The sequence below is a fragment of the Myodes glareolus genome, chromosome X, assembly GCF_982192425.1.
Source record: "Myodes glareolus chromosome X, mMyoGla1.1, whole genome shotgun sequence".
Lineage (NCBI taxonomy): Eukaryota > Metazoa > Chordata > Mammalia > Rodentia > Cricetidae > Myodes > Myodes glareolus.
In genome coordinates, this window is record NC_142053.1 from 132,006,961 (window position 1) to 132,028,378 (window position 21,418).

At 49.8% G+C, this 21,418-nt stretch overlaps 1 protein-coding gene across 4 annotated transcripts; it reads right to left on the reverse strand.

The window, feature by feature from the left end:
- Positions 1-81: 81 nt before the first annotated feature.
- On the reverse strand, positions 82-19,494 carry Ccdc120 (coiled-coil domain containing 120). 4 transcript variants are annotated; one of them, XM_085684823.2, is made up of 11 exons: positions 19,196-19,494; positions 7,977-8,130; positions 7,761-7,851; positions 7,486-7,619; positions 6,159-6,299; positions 5,543-5,819; positions 4,267-4,329; positions 3,825-3,999; positions 3,597-3,695; positions 1,626-2,540; positions 82-1,141 (listed from the first exon to the last, which is right to left on the reverse strand). In XM_085684823.2, the coding sequence occupies exons 3-11, from the start codon at positions 7,807-7,809 to the stop codon at positions 1,027-1,029; spliced, it is 1,968 nt and encodes a 655-aa protein (XP_085540949.1). In that variant the 5' UTR covers positions 7,810-7,851; positions 7,977-8,130; positions 19,196-19,494; the 3' UTR covers positions 82-1,026. The 4 variants fall into 4 exon arrangements, with proteins under 4 accessions (XP_085540949.1, XP_085540947.1, XP_085540950.1 ...); XM_085684821.1 differs by lacking the exon at positions 19,196-19,494 and adding an exon at positions 10,882-11,032; XM_085684824.1 differs by lacking the exon at positions 19,196-19,494 and adding an exon at positions 10,882-11,032 and having other exon boundaries at positions 7,973-8,130.
- Between the last annotated feature and the right edge of the window lie 1,924 nt (positions 19,495-21,418).

The following is a 21,418-nucleotide window of genomic DNA, read 5'->3' on the forward strand; positions in this document are numbered from 1 at the left end:
TCATAAATATATACTTATAATCTGGTCTTAACTAGAAGTGTGGGTTCCTGTGATGAAGCAGACAAAGAAGCAATCCAGGGGTTCAGTTTATACATTTATTATAGAAATCCCCTTCCAGTGTGAGTAGTGTCTTGGGCCCAGATCCATTGATACAAAAAGAAAATTTAACACCAGGTAAAGGGGGTAGGGGAACCCCCAGTTCCAGAAAGTCACACACAATATAGAAAACACAGCTTATGTGGATTTGTTTAAAAAGTGGTAAATAGAGGAATGTCAAGGAGGACATGATGTGGCCTGTGGCCCATGGCCAGATGTCACCTGAGGGTTTTGCTGGCATCGACCAGTTGCCAGGTTTAACCACTGCAGCATCCCAGGATGTGACATACTCAAATGGCTCTGCTTCTTGACAAACTCTGTACAGCCTCCTGACTGGGAGAGGTCAGCAGAGGCCACGGGCAGAGACAGAGACAACAGCTCCTTCAGGCAACCCCACCTAGACTTCCGTCCTTCCAAATGTGGACAGGAGCCCAACTGTCCAAGAAGTCTGGTGGGAGGAGGCAGGGAGTTCTGTTCACAGGGGTCTCTTAACCCCCGAGACTCTATATATGGTCCATTTTGTTGAGGAGGGGTGGTGGCTCCTGAATGGAACAGGCTGGGCATAGGGACAGGAATGAACCCAACCAGGAATGAGCTCACAGTTTCCCTTTTATAAAACACCTAGTGTTGGGCAAAGACAGTGAATACTAAATCACAACTGTAAACAGAAATGGAGGAAGGGGCAGAGTCCCCAAACCATTATCCCCCTCTTTGAAGCTAGCTGGGGCCCTCCAGTCCCCCAGCACAGGATGAGAAGAGATGCAGGTGTATCAGACATCCTTCTGGGCCCCAAAGAAGCCAGGGGTTCTGTGAGATCAAGCAGTTGTCCCTCAGAACCAAGAACAACCACATCCCAGGACTCAGTGAGGTTGACTGTATGTTCCCCAGACTGGAGTATGTCCAGACCAACAAGGGGCTTATCAGGAAGGGTCAGACCAATGTCCCTGGGGTCTGGGGATCAGAACTGGAAGACTGTTCCCCCTCTAGCGTCAGGTCACTTAAACGAGCGCTCAGCTCCGGGGGATACAGGAAGTCCGTGTAGTATCTTTAGAAAGGACAGCAGGAATCCGGAAGACAGGGAAGGGAAGGGAAGAGAGGAAGAGACAGACAGGACACACACAGAGAGAGGAAAAGAGGCTTGTTAAAGAGGTGGAGACAGGCACAGGACAGCACCTTCAGGCTCTTAAGCATGGGGTATGGAGTTTAGAAGAGAAAGCCATGGAGCACGTATGTCCCTTCTTCCCAGCACCCTGACTTCAAGGCTCACTGCCAGCTGTCATGTACTAGGGAGAATAGAAAAATCCTTCTAAAGCTTGGGAAAGAACTCCTGCTACCAACATCCAAGATCCCCCTCACCAGGACCCTAAGGACTAATGCAGGTCATGTCTGATAAAGTGACCCCATGCCAAGCCCGCAGCTAGTTTCCTTGTGGTCCCACTCATCAGCTATCTTGACAAAGTGCTCCCTGGTCAGGATACATTCAGCATCTGAATCAATACCCTTACCCATCAGCAAAAGCACCCCCATACCTGCCGGAGACAGGGGGTGCTGTGAAACTCCTCGAGTGCGGGAGCGGTGCCTGGCTGGGAGGACCATATAGTGCCTGGCCCACTTCATAGCAGCGGGCATGGAGGAAGGGTGCGTGTGTTGGGCCCACATGTGGGAGCATAGGCCTGCGCTGGGGCCCCATGGCCAGTCCCGAATTCCGGATGTACCAGTCCCGGAGCCCCTCCAGGGCAAGGTTCTTATGGCCACCTCGCTCACTAGCTGGAGGTAGCCGGGTGGGTGGCGGCATCCAGAGTAATGGATTTGGATGCACTTCCAGACCCTCCACAGCTTCTGGGGGCAGGCCACAGGGCTTGGAACGAATGGCACGGGTGTTGGGGTCTTTGCTGCGGAGAAGGGGGCTGCTGCCATCAGCTGCATATATGGGTGGAGGACCAGGGAGCATGGCAAGGAGCCCATCTCTGCGGGAAAGGGGTCCCGGGACTTCAGGAGCAGGCAGCAAATCCCCCCAACCTGCCCCACCAGCACCACGGGGCAAGCCCCGGTCCAATGAATAGTCCAAGAGGAAGTCTCCACACACAGGTGGGAGTCTGGGGGGTCCACGGGATGCAGGGGCAGCTGAGCTAGGTCGGGCAGCCCGAGGAGGGTCTGGGGGACCAGCGGTGCGGGAGGAGAAGGCAGGGACTGGTTGGGGGCGCTCATACAGCACCTCACTGCTCTTGCAGACTGGGGGACCAGCAGCAGGGGGAGCCAGGGGAGCAGGTGGAGATCCTGCTCCTCCAGCAGCTGCCCGGTCCACCAGCAGGGCCTCAGAACTATTGCTGCGGCGGGTGCGAGCTGCGAAGAGGGAGGCCCGATCCGAAGCAGGGTCCGGCCGAGGAAAGCCCATCTGGGAGTCCTGACTACCCGACCACTGGCGAGAATGGAGGCCTTCGGGTCTGGAGAACAGAGGTGCCGTAAGAAGAGCAGGGTCAGAAAAAGAAGACAAATGACGAGTGCCCTGACTGCCCCATCTCTTTCTGAGCCTTCACTATCTCTAAAATAGGATCAATATTCGAAGTCGTGTGCATGTAGCTGCTAAGCACTGTGTGTAAGGGCCACTGAGATTTGGCCCCAGACGGGAAACCAGAGGGTAGGGCATGGAATGCTCACCGGGGATAGGGCCCCAAGCTCTTAGGGTAAATGTTTCTGGGAATGGGAAGTAAGTGCTAGCTAAGGAAGGACATACACAGGCACGCTCCTGTTGCCACAGCTCCTATTCTCCTGTTAAGGCTATTCTCATGACTCCTTTCTACCTCCCGAAGGAAGCCCTAGGCCTTATGACTGGAACCAAAGGCCTTCTGAACTCTATCTAACCCACCAGGTCTGTGAACCAGCCCCAAACAACTGTCCCACCATGCACAGAAGCATGCCCCCAAAAGACAGGGATTCTGTTCACAGCATGGGAAAAGTAGGCATTTAAGGACTTAAGGAACATTACAATTTAGCGTGTCACGGCTGACTAGTTTAAAATTTTGCATGGGCTCCAACTTCAGAACTATGGTTTACTCACAAGTTACTTAATTAACCTTTCTGTGCCTCAGTTTCCACACCTATAAAATGCAAATAATAGCACCTCCTCAGGGGGACCTTAGGATGACAAAGGAGTTGCTATCCACCACAAATGCTACCGATTATTAGCAGAAAGTAGGCATTTGATACATGCTACCCAACATGCATTGTACCTGTGTCTTTCAAAGGCAGATAGTACACTCACTTCACAAACGAGGAAGGAAAGATTCAGAGAAAGAAAATGACTTATCCCCAAAAATGCAGGAAAGCCCATACTCAATCTCTCACGCCTCTGCCTCCAATTCCCACACCAGCTTCTAGCCACCTTTCAAAGCCCAGCTGCCCATGTCCCACATCTTTTGGAAATTCCTAGTCAACATCTACAGTTCGAACTAAAGGTTTCCTCCTCTGATACTCAGACCCACCCTCAAGAGTCCCCTTACTTGCAGAGCCGGGGGCCAGTGCCCCGGGTGAGGACAGGGGTGGCAGGCACACTTCGCCCCTCAAAACTGGAGGCACTCCTGGGCAGCGAGCGGGTGGGGCTAGACAGAGATGGCAGGCCCACATCGGGACCCAGGTTAGAAACCGCACTCACCAGTAGGCCCTCCTGCCAGCCCAGGCTCAGGATCCCACTCCTAGTCCCAGGAAAGGAGGAAAAGGTTCCTCTTTACCTGGTGGGGCTGGCCACAGAGTTGCGCCGGCTCTTCAGGTCCCCATAAATATCTGAAGGGGGAGGTTTCCATGGGGCTCGCCGCTCAGGACTCCCCCCGGATACTGCCCGAAACTGGTCCCAGGCCTTTGGTGGTGAGGGGCGCTCAGTTAGAGAGTAGCAGCTATGAGGGTCCTCTGGGTAGAAGGGAAAATAGGGTAGAATTCAATGAGAGAGGGCCTGGAAGGAGCAGGGCAGGTTTAAGGGGGGGAGGGACCAACAAGCTAAGAGAGGAAGCAAGGAAAATGTAGAGGCTGGTCTGTAAGTTCTAGAGCAGAGGAGGCAGAGACAGGTGAAAATAAGGGCACATGGGAGTATGGGGCGTGGCTAAGGAAGAGCTAAAGTAGGAAGGGCTGAATCAACAGATATTCTGAGAGGACACACGGAAGGGGGACAGTTCTCACCATTATCGTGGCTGGCCCCTGACTCTGAGAGGGAGCTGCTCTCCGAGTGCAGAACTACATCCTCTACAGGGGAGGAAGGGAAAAGCAGCCTGTCACTCCAAGGTCTGAATTCCATCCCCTGTACCTCTGGATAGCATCTCTGTGTGCACTGCCTTCTGCTACCTGATTCTGGCACCTCTCCAAGAAGAATCCATCTTTGCCAGACACACAAACCTATAATTCCAGCTACCTAAGAGGCTTTATGATGCAGTGTGTGTGTGTGTGTGTGTGTGTGTGTGTGTGTGTGATAAGTTCAAGGCTGGTCTGGAATACGAAATGAGTTCAAGACCAGAAGACCAGCCTGGGCAACTTACCAAAATCCTGTCTCAAAATAAAAAGCAAAAACAAAACAAGGGAGCTGAGCAGTGCTGCCACACGCCTTTAATCCCATCACTCTGGAGGCAGAGGCAAGCAGATCTCTGTGAATTCGAGGCCAGCCTGGTTTACAGAGTGATTTCCAGGACAGCCAGAGCTACACGGAGAAACCCTGTCTTGAAAAAAAAAAATTAAAACCAAAACACAAAACAATGTGCTGGAGAGATGGCTTAATGGTTAAGAACACTTGCTACCCTTGCAGAGGACCTGGGTTCGGTTCCTACTCCAGGCACTTCACAACAGTCTCTAACTCTAGTTCCAAGGGTTCCAAAGCCGCTAGCTTCCACAAATGCCTGTATGCATGTGGTAAATGTAAACTCACACAGGAACATATACATGCAAGTAAAAACGAATAAATATTTTTAAAATAAAAACAAAAGCCAGGCAGTAGTGGTGCGCACCTTTAGTCCCAGCATTTGGGAGGCAGAAGCAGGCAGATCTCTGAGTTGAGGTCAGCCTGGTCTATAGAGCATTACAGGACAGTCAGGACTGTTACACAGAGAAACCCTGTCAAGAAAAAACTAACTAACTAAATAATAAAAATAAAGAAGAGGACTGGGGATGTAGCTCCATCGTAGAATGATTTTCTAGAATGTTGATCGGCCTAGGTTCAACGTTTACCTGAATCCAAAACTACCATGAACTTGAGTATTCATCTTCCTGTTGCTTACTGTTCAAGTCCTCTCTGAACCTCAAGTCAGGTTATTACAATTCTCCTTGATGGGATTTCCCCCTGTAAGTCCTGCTCACCTCTCTGCCTTCAATGGCTGTTCAGCCACTCCACCACTCCTATATGCATAAGCCACAGTCCATTCTCAGGGTCATTTCCCCACTCACTGGAGGGATGTGGGACCTGGCTTACCTTGGCTGAGCTGAGCAAGGCGTGTGCCCAGGCAGACACCCTGGGCATTGACTAGTGCTCCTGCGGATAGTGGCAGCACCGGGAGGCCAAGGCGGGCCCGGAAGTCCCTGAGCTGCTCCTCCAGCTCATGCAGCCTCCGCAGGGCATCTACCTGCACCTGGCGCCGGCGCCGCCTCTGCTCTCCAGTAAGATCAGGGGCCAGGGCCAGGCGGCGGGCAGCAGCTGCAATCTGCTGCTGGACGGATACCTCACGCTCCAGGGCCTCAAGAGCCAGCTCCTGCACAAGCCAAGAGGGGTGGAACAGAGCTAAATCATAGAAATGACTACCCAAGTAGCGGGAAGTTGGCAGAGCCCATCTATACTGGACATGGGGCCTGTTCTTCCTGGGGGAGTCTGTTTGCCTCAAGGGACAGGATGAGGAGGTGGGCCTATGTATCTTCTAAAGATAGGAAGCTTGTCTTGACAAAGTTGGGGGTCCCATACTGCACAGGGAACCCACCTGTTCAAACTCTTTCCCTTCTTAGCTCCTCCCACTCCTGGCCATACCCCTCGTTCTGCCCTTCTTTGCCCCTGCCCCTCACCAGCACCATCCTGCTCCCCACACCCAACTGCTTACCTCAGCAGGACACAAGGAGTGGTGTACTGGGTTTGGGTGTGGTGGAGGGTAGGCACGTGCTGCAGGGGGCCTCCGGCGTACCAACTGAAGGCATTCACCAGGCTCCAGGGGGCACTCAGGGGGCAGCTGGCCAGTTAGCTCCTGGAGGGGACGGGGACAGAAACTACAAGGGTTAGTTGGAGAGATGACATAAAGTAGTAAGGGTACAAGAAACTACATCTCCCAAGGAGACTGGCCTTGCCCAATACTCCACATAGGTTAGGTTCCTTCTCTCAAGATCTCTACCACCAGGGTAGAAGTGTGGCCCCCAAGTCTCTCAGTGGCTCCAAAAAAATCTCTGGGCCATTGAATATCTTGGAAATCTGGAGCCCAGAGTTCTTAGTTTTTATAATTAGAAAAGCCCAGTCTATATGCTGCACATATGACACAGGGGCTGGTCTTCTGGATCCCATTAGAGTGCGTGTGTGTGTGTGCATGAGTGCGTGCGTGTGCGTGCCTGTAGCTGTACATATGTGTAGGCCAGAGGCCAATCTTGAATGTTGTTACTCAGGATACTATCTACTTTTTTTGAGACAAGGTTTCTTTCTCACTGGCTTGGGACTTGCTGATTAGGCTAGCCTGGTTAGTCAGAACGCCCCAGGAAAGTCATCTGGTCTCCGCTTCTCCAGCACTAGGGTTACGAGTGCTGGTCACCACACCCGGCTATTCTTTTTCCATAGTCTCTGAGGGTTGGACTCAGGCCCTTATGCTTACATGGTCAACTGAGCAAATTCCCCATCCCCTGAACCCTATTATTCCTTCAGGAAAAGCGCGTGGACACTCACACTGAGAAGGGTAAATCAGAGCTATAGCCAGCTGTGGTAGATCATGCCTAGAATTCCAGTTCTTGGGAGGCTAAGGCATGAGCTAGAGACTACCCTAGGCTACAGGGAGAGTTCTAGGTCAGCCTGGGCTACAGAGTGAGACCCTGTCTCGGAAAACAGATGAATGGATGGATAGATGGGCTAGTGGAGGGAAGGGAACAATAATTCACCCTGCGTCAGTTCAGGATGAACTCTGGGGCCCAATTTTGGAAATAGTTTTCACTTTGGGGAGGGGAGGTTTAAAATTATTCAAAACTGACTATGGACCAGCATTGGCACATTTCATTGATACTGTGCCATCTAAGTCAAACTTTGAGGACACACAGGGTGACAAGAAAACTCCTAACTCCCAGACAATTGGTTGGGCACCCATCACGGTAGTCTGCCTGCCTAGACACCCTGGCTCCTCACTCCATCCTCCCACCCCCCACCCCCACCCAACAGCCCTGGGGTCAGGCCCTCACCGCCTCCTGCAGACAGACTTTCCTGAGCTCTTGAAGCTTCAGGCTCAGGGCCTCTTGCAGGGCCCGCTGGCGGTCAAGCAGCCCTCGAAGACGCTCTGACTTCACCTGGGGGGCAGCCTCTCCAAACAGGGCAGCTGCATAGGGGGAGGGAGCAAAGATCAAGACAACTAGGACATCTTGGAGCAACTGTGGGGACAGGGACCAACCCTTCCCAAGCAGGCACATGGAGACTCAGGGTAGAGAGGGGACAGCAGGAAGTGGAGGCTGCCACTAACCTGGGGCATTGAAGGTAGGGGAGCTGATCAGCTGACCTTTGACTTCCATCCTTGTACTGTCTGGAGGCTGTGGCTGGTGGCTGGACAAAGCCTGGCAGTGACACAGCACAGAAGGCATTAAGGAGGCATATCCCACGACACCCCCAGTCCCAAGGCCGGTCCTACTTCCCATCTTCCAGCTAGGAATAGAAAGTACCCCGGGCCCCACTCACCTACCTGGCCTGCCCACTCAGAGTCTGTGTCAATGTCTGGACCCACTTGGCCTGGTACCTTGGTTCCCTTCCCATTGAGTGCTGACACAGTAAGTGGGAAGCTGGGCAGACTTACGATGCCTCCTCAGAGGCCCATAGGCCACAGCCAGGAGTCTCACCTAGGGAGAAAATTAACGGTACAGGTTCAATTGAGTATATCATCAGTAGGCACGTATTCAGCCTTGGGTGCCTGGAACAGTTACCTGCTCTGTCACAATGAATCTTTGAAACCCCTCAGGCAGGAGCTTCGTCATTATTACCTTTCCTTAGGAGATGAGGGGTAGAAAGCACAGAGGTGAAATAACTGCCCAGTAAAGGGCTTCACATAGGACAACCCCTCTGGTTCTGTACAATTCCTCAAGACAGCAGCTCCAATCCTGTCATTTGCCTCTTGAGCTCCTTGGTCTATCCATCAGGCAAAAGGGCCTTTGCCCAGGCTGTGGCCACAGTCTAGGGCATTGGTTCCAGCCTCTCACCACCAGAACCTTGCTTCTCACTTATTTTGGAGCTATTTGAGTTTTAGCACATAGTCTCACTCTGTAGACTAGGCGAGCCTGAAAGTAACTGTGTTCAAGCTGGTCTTGAACTCACAGCGATCCTCCTGCCTCAGCCTGCCACATGCTGGGATTACAGACAGGCACTACCATGCCCAGTTCATTCCGGAGCTTAGCTGCCGCTTTCAGAGGTGGTTCCTGAGTGCTGCCCTCTCCCAGCTGCTGCTGAACAAGAGCTTGTGTCTCCCTGTACTGCCATTTGGACAGGGAGCAGGTCTGCCCCAGGGAATCAGTAGCTCCAGCACCCCAAATGCTGCTGCACACAGCAAGTAGCCCACAAATGTACACCAGCTGGCTTAACAAGTAGCCAAGTGAACAAACGCAAGAGAGCCGAGCCAGGTATCCAAACCGATCTGGCTCTGTACATGTTCTAACCCTGCTGCCCTGATGTAGCAAGGAGTGCCCCTTGACCTCAGCGTCCCTCCAGCTCCTCTTCCCTCCCACCCTCTTCTGAAACTAGCACAGAAGTTATCCTGCTGGGGTGGGTGAGAAGAGCCATCCACAGCCATAGATAACCCATTATCTGCCTTTTTCAGTCCATAGAAGCCCTGGATGACCATGGAGCCTGCTTTGGCTAGCTGCCAGCCCTCCTTCTGCTTCTTTGGAGTTTGCTCCCTCCCTCCCTCCCACATCCTGCTCGGTCCCCAGCTGGGCAACCAGGTGACATCACCTCCCACCACCTGTGCTAACCTCCAAGGTAGGTAACTGGGAAGGCCTAATGGAGACAGCAGAGTTCCCATTTTAACCTACCTTGAATTTTACAGTTTGTCATGATGTTCTAGAAAAGACCTAGACAAGCAAGGAAGCCTGTCTCTAAGCTCCTTCCCCACATTCACACTGTGGGGTATAATCAAACTGCCTACAAGGTCCCCCCAGTTTATCTGTCTTCTTTCTGGCTGTCCAACAGGGTCTGTGACCCTCCCTCAAAGGACTCATGTACTATCCTCCACATCAACGTGAGACAGTCCCCAAATCCAGACACTACGCAGTGCAGAGGTTCTCACAAGCCCACCCATCTGAGGTTCAGTATGGCAGGGGTTCTTTGATGTCCCATCTCCGCTTCCTCTGTTCCTCAGCTCCTAGAACTCCTACTTTTCCCAGGACCCATTTTAGTTTGGAAAACTTTTCACAAGGCTGGCCTGAACCCCTTTCCACCCCAACAGAAACCCAACTCCCCTGACCTTTGGTCCATTCACCCTGTTCGCCAACATCAGTCGCATGCTCCTCATTAGAGTGCCTCAATCCTTCCTTCTTTAGGAAATCAGAGCATCGTGGACGTCAACACAGGGTCCAGACAGGAACCCCAACTCCACCCTGTCAGCCTGACCTCAGGGACATAGCTAGGGCATGAGTCATTGGGTCACTGGGCAGGCTAGACACGGGTCAACGCCCCACACCTCCATACCTGACTCAGGAACCTTTGCTTCTACTCTGCTGTGCTTTGCACACTTGCCTTGGGACTTAGGGCTGCCTCCCACCAAGATAAGATAGTAAGAAAGCAGTCCCCGCCACTCCTGCGTCACTGGTGCACCCTCACGCAGGCCTCCGAGACCCTCCTGTCCGCCCCAGGGCCTTGTTTTGTCATTCTGTGTCCTGTTGCTGGGACAGACTGTAGCAAGAGAGTCACAGAGGGCACATGTGGGGACACACACACACACACACACACACACACACATTCAGAGGCAGGCCCAGCAGGTTTTTCAGGTCTGCCCTTCTGACACCATAGCTGAGAAAAATTCCTGGCTGTAATGACTGTTTACAACCAAGATACTTCACCTGGGTGGCACTCCAACCCTGTCAATGAGAGCCCCGAGTTCCACATCCTGCCACCACTTGAACAAATACACACGCAAAGTCTGGACTGCTCCCCAGTGCTCCCCCAAATACACAGCACACCCCTTCCATCACTCTGGGTGAACAAATAGAGGGAGGAACAGAAGCCTGAACAGCATGGTCTCTAAATAGTTCAGTTGGCCTTTTCTGAGGCACTAGCCCTGATAAAGAGGCCATTCTGAAGGCGAGAGGGATGGGGCAGAGAAGAGGGGGCTGAGTCCCTTTGCTCCATCCCTCTTCCTCCATTTCCAACCCCAAATTGCTCCCTATCAAGAAAGGAGAATAGGCATGTGGAAATTTGCCCTGCTCCCCGGCTCCTCCTAAACCGAACATTGCCCCTCCTATCACAACCCTTTATTGTCGACGGACTTCTCCCGCCTTACCAGGCTCTCTGAAAGATCACTTCAGTACGTTGCAACCCAGCCCTCAATCCCTGCGCCTTCACGGTCTCACACCCCTGGCCCATTGCTCCAAGGTACTCACCAATGCCAGAGTGCTATATGACAGCCTCGAATAGCTCAAAAAGCACTGTTGTCTCATCCGGGCCCTAGCTCTCCTGGCAGTAGAAGTGAACGGCAGTGACTGCTGCCTTGGCTGCCTCCCACTAGGTAAAGGCCCAGCCTACCTGGACAGGAACTGGGCTGGCCCATACCTTTTAACCCTTACCTGCCGGTTTCCAGGGCTAGGGCCACTCCTGGGAAAACAGTCTCAGGGACCAGGTGCCTCACTCAGGGTGCCCGGCAGGGCCAAGAAGAAAGCATAGAACTCTTTCCTCACTGCAGACAGACACCTAAGGAAAAACTGGGGAAGAAGTGCTAAGAACTGTTGGAGCAGCCACTGCTTCTCCTGCCTCTCCTGCTGCCGAGATCCCCAGGCCTATACAAAGGGAATGGGGGCTAGGAAGCTGTAAGATACAGATACACACACACACACACACACACACACACACACACACCTGGTCTTTTACTCTGAGCAGAGTGTATTACCTCTCCAGACTCTTAGCCTTCCCTCCCAGAGCAATGCAGGGATAAGAGAAGGTCTTGGGGAAAATTTTTCCCATAATTAGGTTAATGGTTTTCTAAGCTGTAGAGAGAAGTTAATGGGGTTTCTCTGTGTGGCCCTGGCTGTCCTGGAACTCACTCTGTAAACCATGCTGGCTTGGAACTCAAGAGATTCACCTGCCTCTGCCTGCCAAGTGCTGGGATTGAAGGAAGACATGTACCACCACCGCCCAGCAGAAGCTAACCTTTCTAAGGAGAGACCAGATCCCAAGCCACTATCTTCCATAGTCCAGGAAGAAATAATCCTGGTTTATGCCCTACAAACCTGAGAGACGGCACAGAAAGAGCCTTGTCTGAACAAGGGATGGGAAGCTGGACCTTGGCAAGGTGAAAAGGCCTGCCTGAGAACATAAAGATGTAAAAACATAAGAAGCCAGGGGTGGGGGCGCACACCTTTAATCCCAGCACTCGGAGGCAGAGACAGGGGGGTTCTCCATGAGTTTGAGGCCAGCCTGGTCTACAGAGTGAGTTCCAGAACAGCCAGAACTGTTACACAGAGAAACCCTGTCTTGGAAAAAAAAAACAAAAAACAAAGTGGGCATGGTGACACACCTTTGATCCTAGCACTTGGGAGGCAGGCGCAGGCTGATCTCTGCAAGTTTGAGGCCAGCCTGGTCTACAGAGCGAGTTCCAGAACAAAACAAAACAAAACAAAATCAGCAAGAGAAGGAGTTTGGAATCAGAATGCTAGAGCTGGACCCTGGGCTAGAGGTGGCCTGCGGCTACTCCCAAAGGCAGAAGGAACAGACAGACAGCTCAGACTTCTGTATCCTAGCATATTCTTCCTGATTCTTCCCGCTGAACATTTCCAGCCTGAAGCAAAACTTTATGACAGACAAGGAAATTGAGAACTCTGAGTCCCTATAATGTCCCTCAACACAACCCTACCTGGGCACATTCTAAGTTCATCCCAGGCACATTCCAAACATCTTCTACTCCAGGTAACATGATCTGCTTTGTGACTGCAGAACCCAAACCTAACCTGGATCCCTTACAGAAGGCCGGGCCATGTGTGGACAGGAATGGCTGTTAGGCTGTTCCCACCCATGCTGGGAAGAACAACTTAGAGAAGGATTCCCTCAGTCCCATGCTATTAGGGCTTCCTGCACACCTTTCTTCCTGGTTGTGAAATTTATGGCATGTACCACAAAGGCCCTGCCATTTCCTTCCCCGCTTCGCTCTCCTTTGGTGTACTGGTGGAGGCGAGCAGCAGGCAGAGAAGCAGCTAAGTGAATACTGCTGGGGACTATCCTCCTGGCCATGGCCTCCCTTCCCCACCTTGTAGGTCAGCAGACATGGCGGAAAAATGGATGTCTATAATCAGGGACAAGAGAGATGAGACAATTTGGCTAATAATGCAGATGGAGCCCCGGGGTTTAGGTTACCATAAAATGGAGGGCAAAAACTGTTACCTCATCCATAAAATGAGCAAAATAGACAATAGAGACCAAAGGAACTTTAGAAGGTATTTCATAGTACATGTAACTCACATCAAATCATTAACAACCCTTCATAAGAACAGGAAATTTGAAGTTGGACAGATGGCTCAATAGTTAAGCATATATACTGCTCTTCCAAAGGACCTGAGTTCAATTCTAGCATCCATGTTACGTGGCTCATAACCCCCTATAACTCCAATTCCAGGGGTCTAATACCTCTAGCTTCTGGGAGCACCTGTGCATGTGTACTCGAACACACACACACACACACACACACACACACACACACACGGTTAAAAATTAAATCTTTTGCTGGGCAGTAGTGGTGCACACCTTTAATTCCAGCACTTAGGGAGGCGGAAGCAGAAGATCTCTGTGAGTTCAAGACCAGCCTGGTCTATAGAGATAGTTCCAGGACAGCTAGGGCTCTTACACAGAGAAACTCTGTCTTGAGAAAACAAACAACAACCAAAAAATAAAATAAAATAAATTGTTAAAGAAATCTTAAGATTTGGCCAGGTGGTGATGGCACACGCCTTTAATCCCAACACTCAGGAGGTCGAGGCAGGCAGATCTCTGAGTTCGAGGCCAGCCTGGTCTACAGAGTGATTTCTAGAACAGCCAGAGTTACACAGAGAAACCCTGTATCAAAAAAATTAAGATTTTATTTATTTACTTACTTTCGTTTTGTTTTGTTTTTGAAACAGAGTTCCGCTATATAGCCCCGAGTGTCCCGGAACCCGTTGTATACACCGTACTGTATACACCGTACTGTATACACCGTACTGTATACACCGTACTGTATACACCGTACTGTATACACCGTACTGTATACACCATACTGGCCTCAAACTCATAGAAATTCACCTGTGTCTGTCTCCCAAATCCTGGGATTAAAGGCCACTATTGTTGGCCTGAACGTATGTCTGGAAACCATGTGCCTCCAGTGCCTGTGGAGGCCAGAAGAGGGTAACAGGCCCTATGACTGGAGCAACAGATGGTTGTAAACCATCATGTGGGTGTTGAGAATCAAATCAGTTCCTCTGGAAGGGCAGCTAGTGTTTTTAATTGCTGAGACATCTCTCCAGCCCCAACAATTTTGTCTGTTTGTTTGCTTGCTTGCTTGTTTTTAAAGAACAATAAATCTGAGACTTGAGAGATGTCTTAGTGGTTAAGAGCGCTTGCTGAGGGGCTGGAAAGATGGCTCAAGGGTCAAGAGCACTGGCTATTCTTCCAAAGGACCCAGGTTCAATTCCCAACAGCCACATAGCAGCTCACAACTGTCTGTGCCTCCAACTCCAGAGGACCTGAGGACACCTTCACACAGACACACATGCAGGCAATACACCAATGTATATAAAAATAAATAAATCTTAAAAGAAAAAAGGAGTGCTTGCTGATCTTCTAGAGGACTGAGGACTGGAGTCTGATTCTCAGTATCCATATCTGGTGGCTCACAACCACCTTCAACTCTAGCTCGAGTGGAACCAACGCCATCTTCTGACCTCTGTGGGTACCAGTACACATGTTACATATATGGATACAGATACATACACATAAATAAATCCACTAATTTAGAAGGAAGTGGGAAATAGACAATGATTCCTGGGCCAAGTAAACAAGTGGGACTGAGTCCCGCACACACATCATTGCCCCATTCGTGATTTTTTCAGTACTGGTAATTGACCCAGGGCTTTGTGCATGCTAAGCAGGCACTCAACCACTGGCTATAGCCCTAGCCCCACAATTTGAACAAACCTGGGTCTAACCTCTAAACACACATGAATGCTGTACAGACAGCAAATGGTGAGTCAGGGACTTAACTAGCTCTACTGTCACTTACTGGCTATGTGACTGTTTCAAAAAAACACTTTTCTGGGCCTCAATGTTCTCATCTGTTAAATAGGGAAACTGAGGTTGTGAAAGGAACATTATAGGAACGTGGAGAACTCCTGAATGATAAATAAAACAGTTGCCAGGCATAGGTGACCTTTATTCCCAGCACTAAGGAGGCAGAGGCAGGAAGCTCTCTATGAGTTCGAGGCTGGCCTGGACTATATATTGAGTTCCAGGACAGTCAGGATTACATAGAGAGACCCTGTCTCAAACAAAATTATAAAACAGAAACAGATACTCACAGAGTTATCGCAAGCAACTGACTTAATCCAAGCTTACTAGGACACAGCAACTGGCTGGGTATTATAGTGATACTTTATTTGTATAAACAAATATATAAACAAAGCTGACCTGAAGATCAGAAGGTAAAATTAAGTCACTAGAGGCCAGACAGTGGTGGCACACACCTTTAACCCCAGGATTTGGGAGACAGAGGCAGGTGGATCTCTGTGAGTTCAAGGTCACCCTGGGCTACCAAAGATAGTTGCAGAAACAGATCCAGGCGGTGGTGGCTCACACCTTTAATCTCAGTACTAGGGAGTCACACACCTTTAATCCCAGCATTAAAGGAGAATATAAAACGGGAGGAGACAGATGTTCAGAGCTCAGTCTGCAGTCGCCCAGCCTTGGTAGAGATAAGATTTCTCTAGTGGCTTGGCTGTTTTTCTGATCTTCATCTTGAACCCCAATACCTGTCTCTGGGTTTTTATTATTAGTCAGACAGGGGATCAGTACCCAAAGTGCATTGTCTTATAATTACAAGTATTCCTCCACAATGAATCAAACAGATTATTTTTGGACGCTTCCTTTGATACAGAGCTGGTATCATTCAGCCTCACCCAATAAATCTGAAACAGATGTTTGGTTTTTTTTTCTTTTCTCGGGTAAACTTGTCTGAATTCTCCGTATCCAAAATCAAGACCTGAAAGTATTCATGGAGCTAAGAAGATGTCTTAGGGAAAAACCCTTGCACAATGTCTCATGTCCGTAACGCCAGCACTCCTACAGCAAGATAGGAGGCAAAGACAGAAGAATTCCCCTGACGCATGTGGGCCAGCAAGCCTGGAATTCACAGTACCACAGCAAATGAGAGACTACCTCAAACAAATCAGAAGGTGGGACCAACACCTGAAGTCTTCCTTTGACAGCCATACATCAGCCCTCACACACAAGGACACACATATACACAAAAATAAAGGGTAGCCAGCAGGATATCCCAGTGGGTACAAAGGTGCTTGCCACCTGAAACTTGAGGACTGAGTTAAATTCCTAGGACTTAACATGCAAGAAGGGAGCAGACTCCTGAGGATGTCTACAAACACACACACACACACACACACACACACACACACACACGCATTCCTGACTTCCACATATGATATAAATGTAAAAATATTATAGTCAGGGCTGGAGAGATGGCTCAGTGGTTAAGAACACTGGGTGCTCTTCCAGAGGTCCTTGAGTTCAATTCCCAGCACCCACATGGTAGCTCACAACCACCTATAATAGGATCTGGTGCCCTCTTGTAGTGTATAGGTATACACACAGAGTACTCACACATAAAATATAAATAAATAAATTAATTAATTAATTAAAAAATTGTCTACAAAGAACTAAGCATATTCAGATGCATTTGAGATAGACAGCTGGTATCGCAGCCTCTAAAGTCTTCCTTCTTGCCAAAAGCAGCCATATTTGAAAGAGGGTGTGTGTGCCTCCCTCCCCCATTCTCTAACTTATCATTAAAGATGCACGAATTGGGATAGCTGTGATGCCTGCCTGTAATCCCAGCACCAAGAAGGATGAGACAGGAGATGTGCCTTGCCAGGCATGGTACTGCATGCCTTTAATCCCAGCACTCAGGAGGCAGAAGCAGGTGGATCTCTGAGAGTTCGAGGCCAGCCTGGTCTACATAGTGAGTTTCAGGCAAACTAAGACTACATATTGAAATCCTGCATGAAAAATAAACAAATAAATAACATAAATAAATAAATGGTGGGCTTTGCTATTGCCTGGACTGACCAGAGATTCCTGGGCTCAAGTGAACCTTCCACATTTGCTTCTTCTTTCTCTTTTTGGTTTTTCAAGACAGGGTTTCCCTGTGTATCTCTGGCTGTCATGGAACTCACTTTGTAGACCAGACTAGCCTTGAACTCAAAAATCCACCTGCTTCTGTATCCCAAGTGCTAGGATTTAAGGCATGTTGCCCAGTTTCAGTTTAGTATGTGGGTTTTTGTTTTGTTTTTTGTTTTGAGACAGGGTTTCTCTGTAGCTTTGTCCAGCTCTGTCCTGGAACTAGCTCTTGTAGACCAGGCTGGCCTCGAATTCACAGAGATCTGCCTGTCTCTGCCTCCCAAGTGCTGGGATTAAAGGTGTGCGCCACCACCGCCTAGCAAGACAGGGTTGCTTTGAAGCTTTGGAGCCTGTCCTGGAACTAGTTCCTGTAGACCAGGCTGGCCTTGAGCCCTGCCTTTGCCTTCCCAGTGCTGGGATTAAAGGCATGCACCATCACTGCCTGGACACCTTTGCTTCTTGAGTAGCTGGAGATACAGGGTTATAGCACTACCAGGCTGAATGGGCCTGATTCTAACATCCTCAACGGTCGCTGCCTATGCCCCTACACACAACACCGAGACCCCTATAGCTGGGATGTTTTAGCACCAAAATGTTTATTGATATCTTCATGAAAGAAAGAAAGAAATCCCTTCCCTCATCCCACCCCTACAAAGTCCTGAAGCCTCTGACCAAGAACAGTTTTTTGTTTGGTTTTGTCAGTCCCAAGAAGCAGAGATAAAACCAAAATCAAAAATGAAAATCAGGTGACAGAGACGACATGACGTCAAAGAGTCATACATACCCTGTGTCTCTTAACATCCCTCCCCCAACATGGGACAGGCCCCAATATAGAAAGACTGCAAACACGAGCCAGACCTCTCCGACTCCCAGAGAGTCAATGAATAATTTAGGGTGCTCTTTCACAGTTCAGGGGAGCAGGGGTTGTGGGAACGTTTCCATGCACTCCTAGGGCAGTAAAAGAAATGCAAGCTCCATGTGAGATCACTCGGATGGAGACAGGGATGGGGAGCTCTCATACGAAAACTCCCTCCGCCTGCCACAAAGAGCTTACAAGCCTACTTGTTTCTGTATAAGGAACATACTGTAGAAGCCCTGGGGACAAAGAGCCTTCAAGTTCTGAGGCAAGGGCTAATGAGACTCAGAGTGCAAAAGGGATGGGAAATAGATGTTAGGAAAGGCTGAACAAGTTGGAAGGTTACAATAACAGGTAAAACGGGAGGCCTGGTTGGGGGATTGGGATTTGAGGCTAAGACAAGAATGAGCGCAAAGTCTAAAAGAGAAAAGGTCACTATAAGATAGATGGAGCTCAAGAGACAGAGCAGGGGCCAGGTATGGTGGGACACGCCTCTAACCCTAGCACTCTGGAGGTGCAGACAGAGTGATTGTTACAAGTTCCAGGCCCGCCTAGGTTCCATAGTAAGACCCTGTCTTTAAAAAAAGGATGGACATGGTGGTGGTACATGCCTATCATCCCGGCATTCCGGAGGCAGAGACCAGAGGAGCACATCACATGTTTGAAGCTGTCACGAACTACTTAGCAAGTTCCAGGACAGGCAAGGCTACGTAGACAAATCCTGTCGGAAAAGAACAGAGCCAAGACAAGATGCTGGATAGAAGACTAAGGCTCAGAAGATGAGAAAAAAGTACAAGGAGACACACAACAACATAGAAGAACAGCCAGAAGACATGACTGGGATAAGTCAAGCCAGTGATCAGGGAGGGGCAGGTTCAGGTGGTGGTCAGGAACAAGAAAAGACAGAATGAAGGCAGGAACGAGGTGGTGATATCAGGGAGAAAAAAAAGGGAAAACTGATGGCGATCTGGAGTGGTGGCGGGGCCACAGTTCAAGGGGGTACAGAAGTCAGAGGTCAGCAATCAGGATAGAACTGGGACAAATTAGGGTGAGTGGAAGGAATTCAGAGACTGGATAAGCATTTTGAGAACATTGTGGTCAAGCATCCGATCAGAATCCAGAGTTGGTGTTGGGCTTCAAAACAAGGGCTTCAGAGATAGGATATGGTCAAACAGGGACCTGGGCCAAAGATAACCTGGATGGGGCTGGGGATCAGAACTGGGCTTGGCGGACAAAGAAGGGGTTCAAGATCACACCACGCCAAAATATAGTTAGGTCAGGGGTAAGACTGAAGGTTCTGGGCCAAGGACTTCGGAGTTTAAAAGGGATGTCGATAGGTCAGACAGGGGTCAGGGGTGGGGGCATAGGGTCAAAGGGTGTAGGTGCGCGCGCAGGTCCATCCTTGTGGACGTTTCCGGGCCTCGTCCCGCCCTGTCCCCACCCTTCTTCTCCTGGCAGGAAAGGTTACTCACCGAGGGTCCTCGCACCGCTGTGCAGGTGGGGTCGGTAGAGGCCGATAGACATCTAGTGGGCGCGCCTTCCCTCGCAGCGCCCCGCTCGTCCCTGGAAGCGCGCCTCCTAGTCTTCTGCTCTCTACCTCCGGGCCGCGTTCGACTGCACGCAGTACCGTTAGCCTTCGGGGGCAAATGGGGAGCCCCTTGATGGTGGGAGAGGTGCGGCGGGGGCGGCGGCCCCGCGCACCTCACCTTTAACTCAGGACGTCCGTTGCTGGCTGCACAGCCACCTCCGCCACTGAGCGCGAACCTAGGGGGTTGGAGGACGAGGGGGCGGGGCGCGGGACCACAGCAGAGGCAGGCACAAAGTGCGCAGGCGCCAGTTTGGGTCTTCGATTTTTTTTTTTTTCCTGCTTTGGGAGCGCCAGGAACGAAGAAGCGGGGAGCGTGTGCGCACGCGCCTTTTGGGGCGACAGAGCCCTAAGCCACGCCCCCTAGGTGAGCCGACTGGTGCCCCTGACTCCAAGGCACTCTTCCCCCAAGGCAGTATCTCAAATGCTATCTACTAGCCTTTATCACGCCTCTACAGTACCCCAAACAATTCCTTTTGCCACCTCTTAGATGCTCCCCCAAACGACCTTCCATCATCCTCCAAATTATATCCCCAAAGTATTGTCTTTGATCCCAAGCAGTACCTCTAGGCCATTGTCTGCTGTCATTGACCTGCACCAACACACAACTCTATCGATCAAGCATGCAGAAATTATCTGTTTGCACGAGGCTAGACCCACAAGTTATCCTCTGTGAATGTCAAAATTGCGTGCAAATTTTTTTTCATAAGTACATCCTTGGAGTGTGCACTTCAAGCTACACTCCAGCAGCCTCCAAATCACTCTTTACATCTGTATCTGTGTTGCAACCCCCAAATAACTTCCCATAGTTCCCCCCAACTGTTAATCCCAAACAGTACCTCCAATCCACCCTTCCTCAATACTCAATCTGCACCAATAAACTGCCTTCCATAACTTCCAAGTTATTCCTCCTTCACCATTCTCAACTGACGCTTGAAGCCAATAACTTCTAAACAGCATTTATATTATTTATTCATTCATTTGCAGTGCCAGGAATTTCCAGAACCCAGGGCCTCGCACATAATAGGTAAGTGTTCTATCAATGAAATAAATGCCGAACTCCAAATATCACTCCCAAATCCTAAGTTTACTGAGCATGGAAAACACCTTCTGTTGACCCTAACCACTCCATGAGATCCCCACACCACCCTCTATTGATTCCCAGGGGACCATCCAAGAATGTGCAGCGCTGCCCTGAACATTACTAATTATGACCAATATAGGTTCCACTTGCACCTCAAATCACTTCCAGCTGTTGCTTGTTTAACTGTGAACCATGCTCCATGGACACCCCACCAAAACAAGCGCCTTCTACTAACAGACCATCTTATTGCTACAAAACTTCGTTTGTTTGTTTGTTTGTATGGGAGTTGAAGTCCTATGAGGCACAGACTGACCCCCAACTCAATGTTGTCAAAGATAATCTTGAACTTCTGATCCTTCTTCCTCCACCTCCTGAGCTATATTCCTAACCTCTTTCCCATTTTATGAGACAATTTCATGTGACCCAGGCTAGCCTGACCTTGCTGTGTGATTGAGGATAATATTCAGCTCCTGATCCATGGGGCAGGAGAGATGACTCAGATGGTAAAGAGCACTGCCTGCTTTTCCAGAGGTCCTGAGTTCAATTCCCGGCATTGGCTAACAACCATCTGTCGTTAAAAAAAATCTGGCGCCCTCTTCTGGCCTACAGGCATACATGCAGACAGAACACTGTATAACTAAGTAAAGCTTTAAAAAAAAGGAGCACTTGCTGCTATTCTGGAGGACCTGAGTTTAGCTCCCAGGTGGTTCATGCCAGTGTTTGTAAAAACAAAAAATAAAAAATAAATTAACATCAACTCCTGATCCTCTTGCCTCCACCATCCCAATAAGGCTCCATTCCCAGTCCTAGACAACAGCCACAAATCAACTGTCTATAGATTTTCTTTATTCTAGACATTTTATATAAATGTAACATGTAAATCTTTAAAATATTTACTTTTACTGTATGTGTATGAGTGTTTTGCCTGCATGTATATATATATATGTTTGTACCACATTCATCCAATGCCTGTAGAGGCCAGAAGAGGGCATCAGCTTCCCTAGAATTGGTTATGAGCCACCTTTT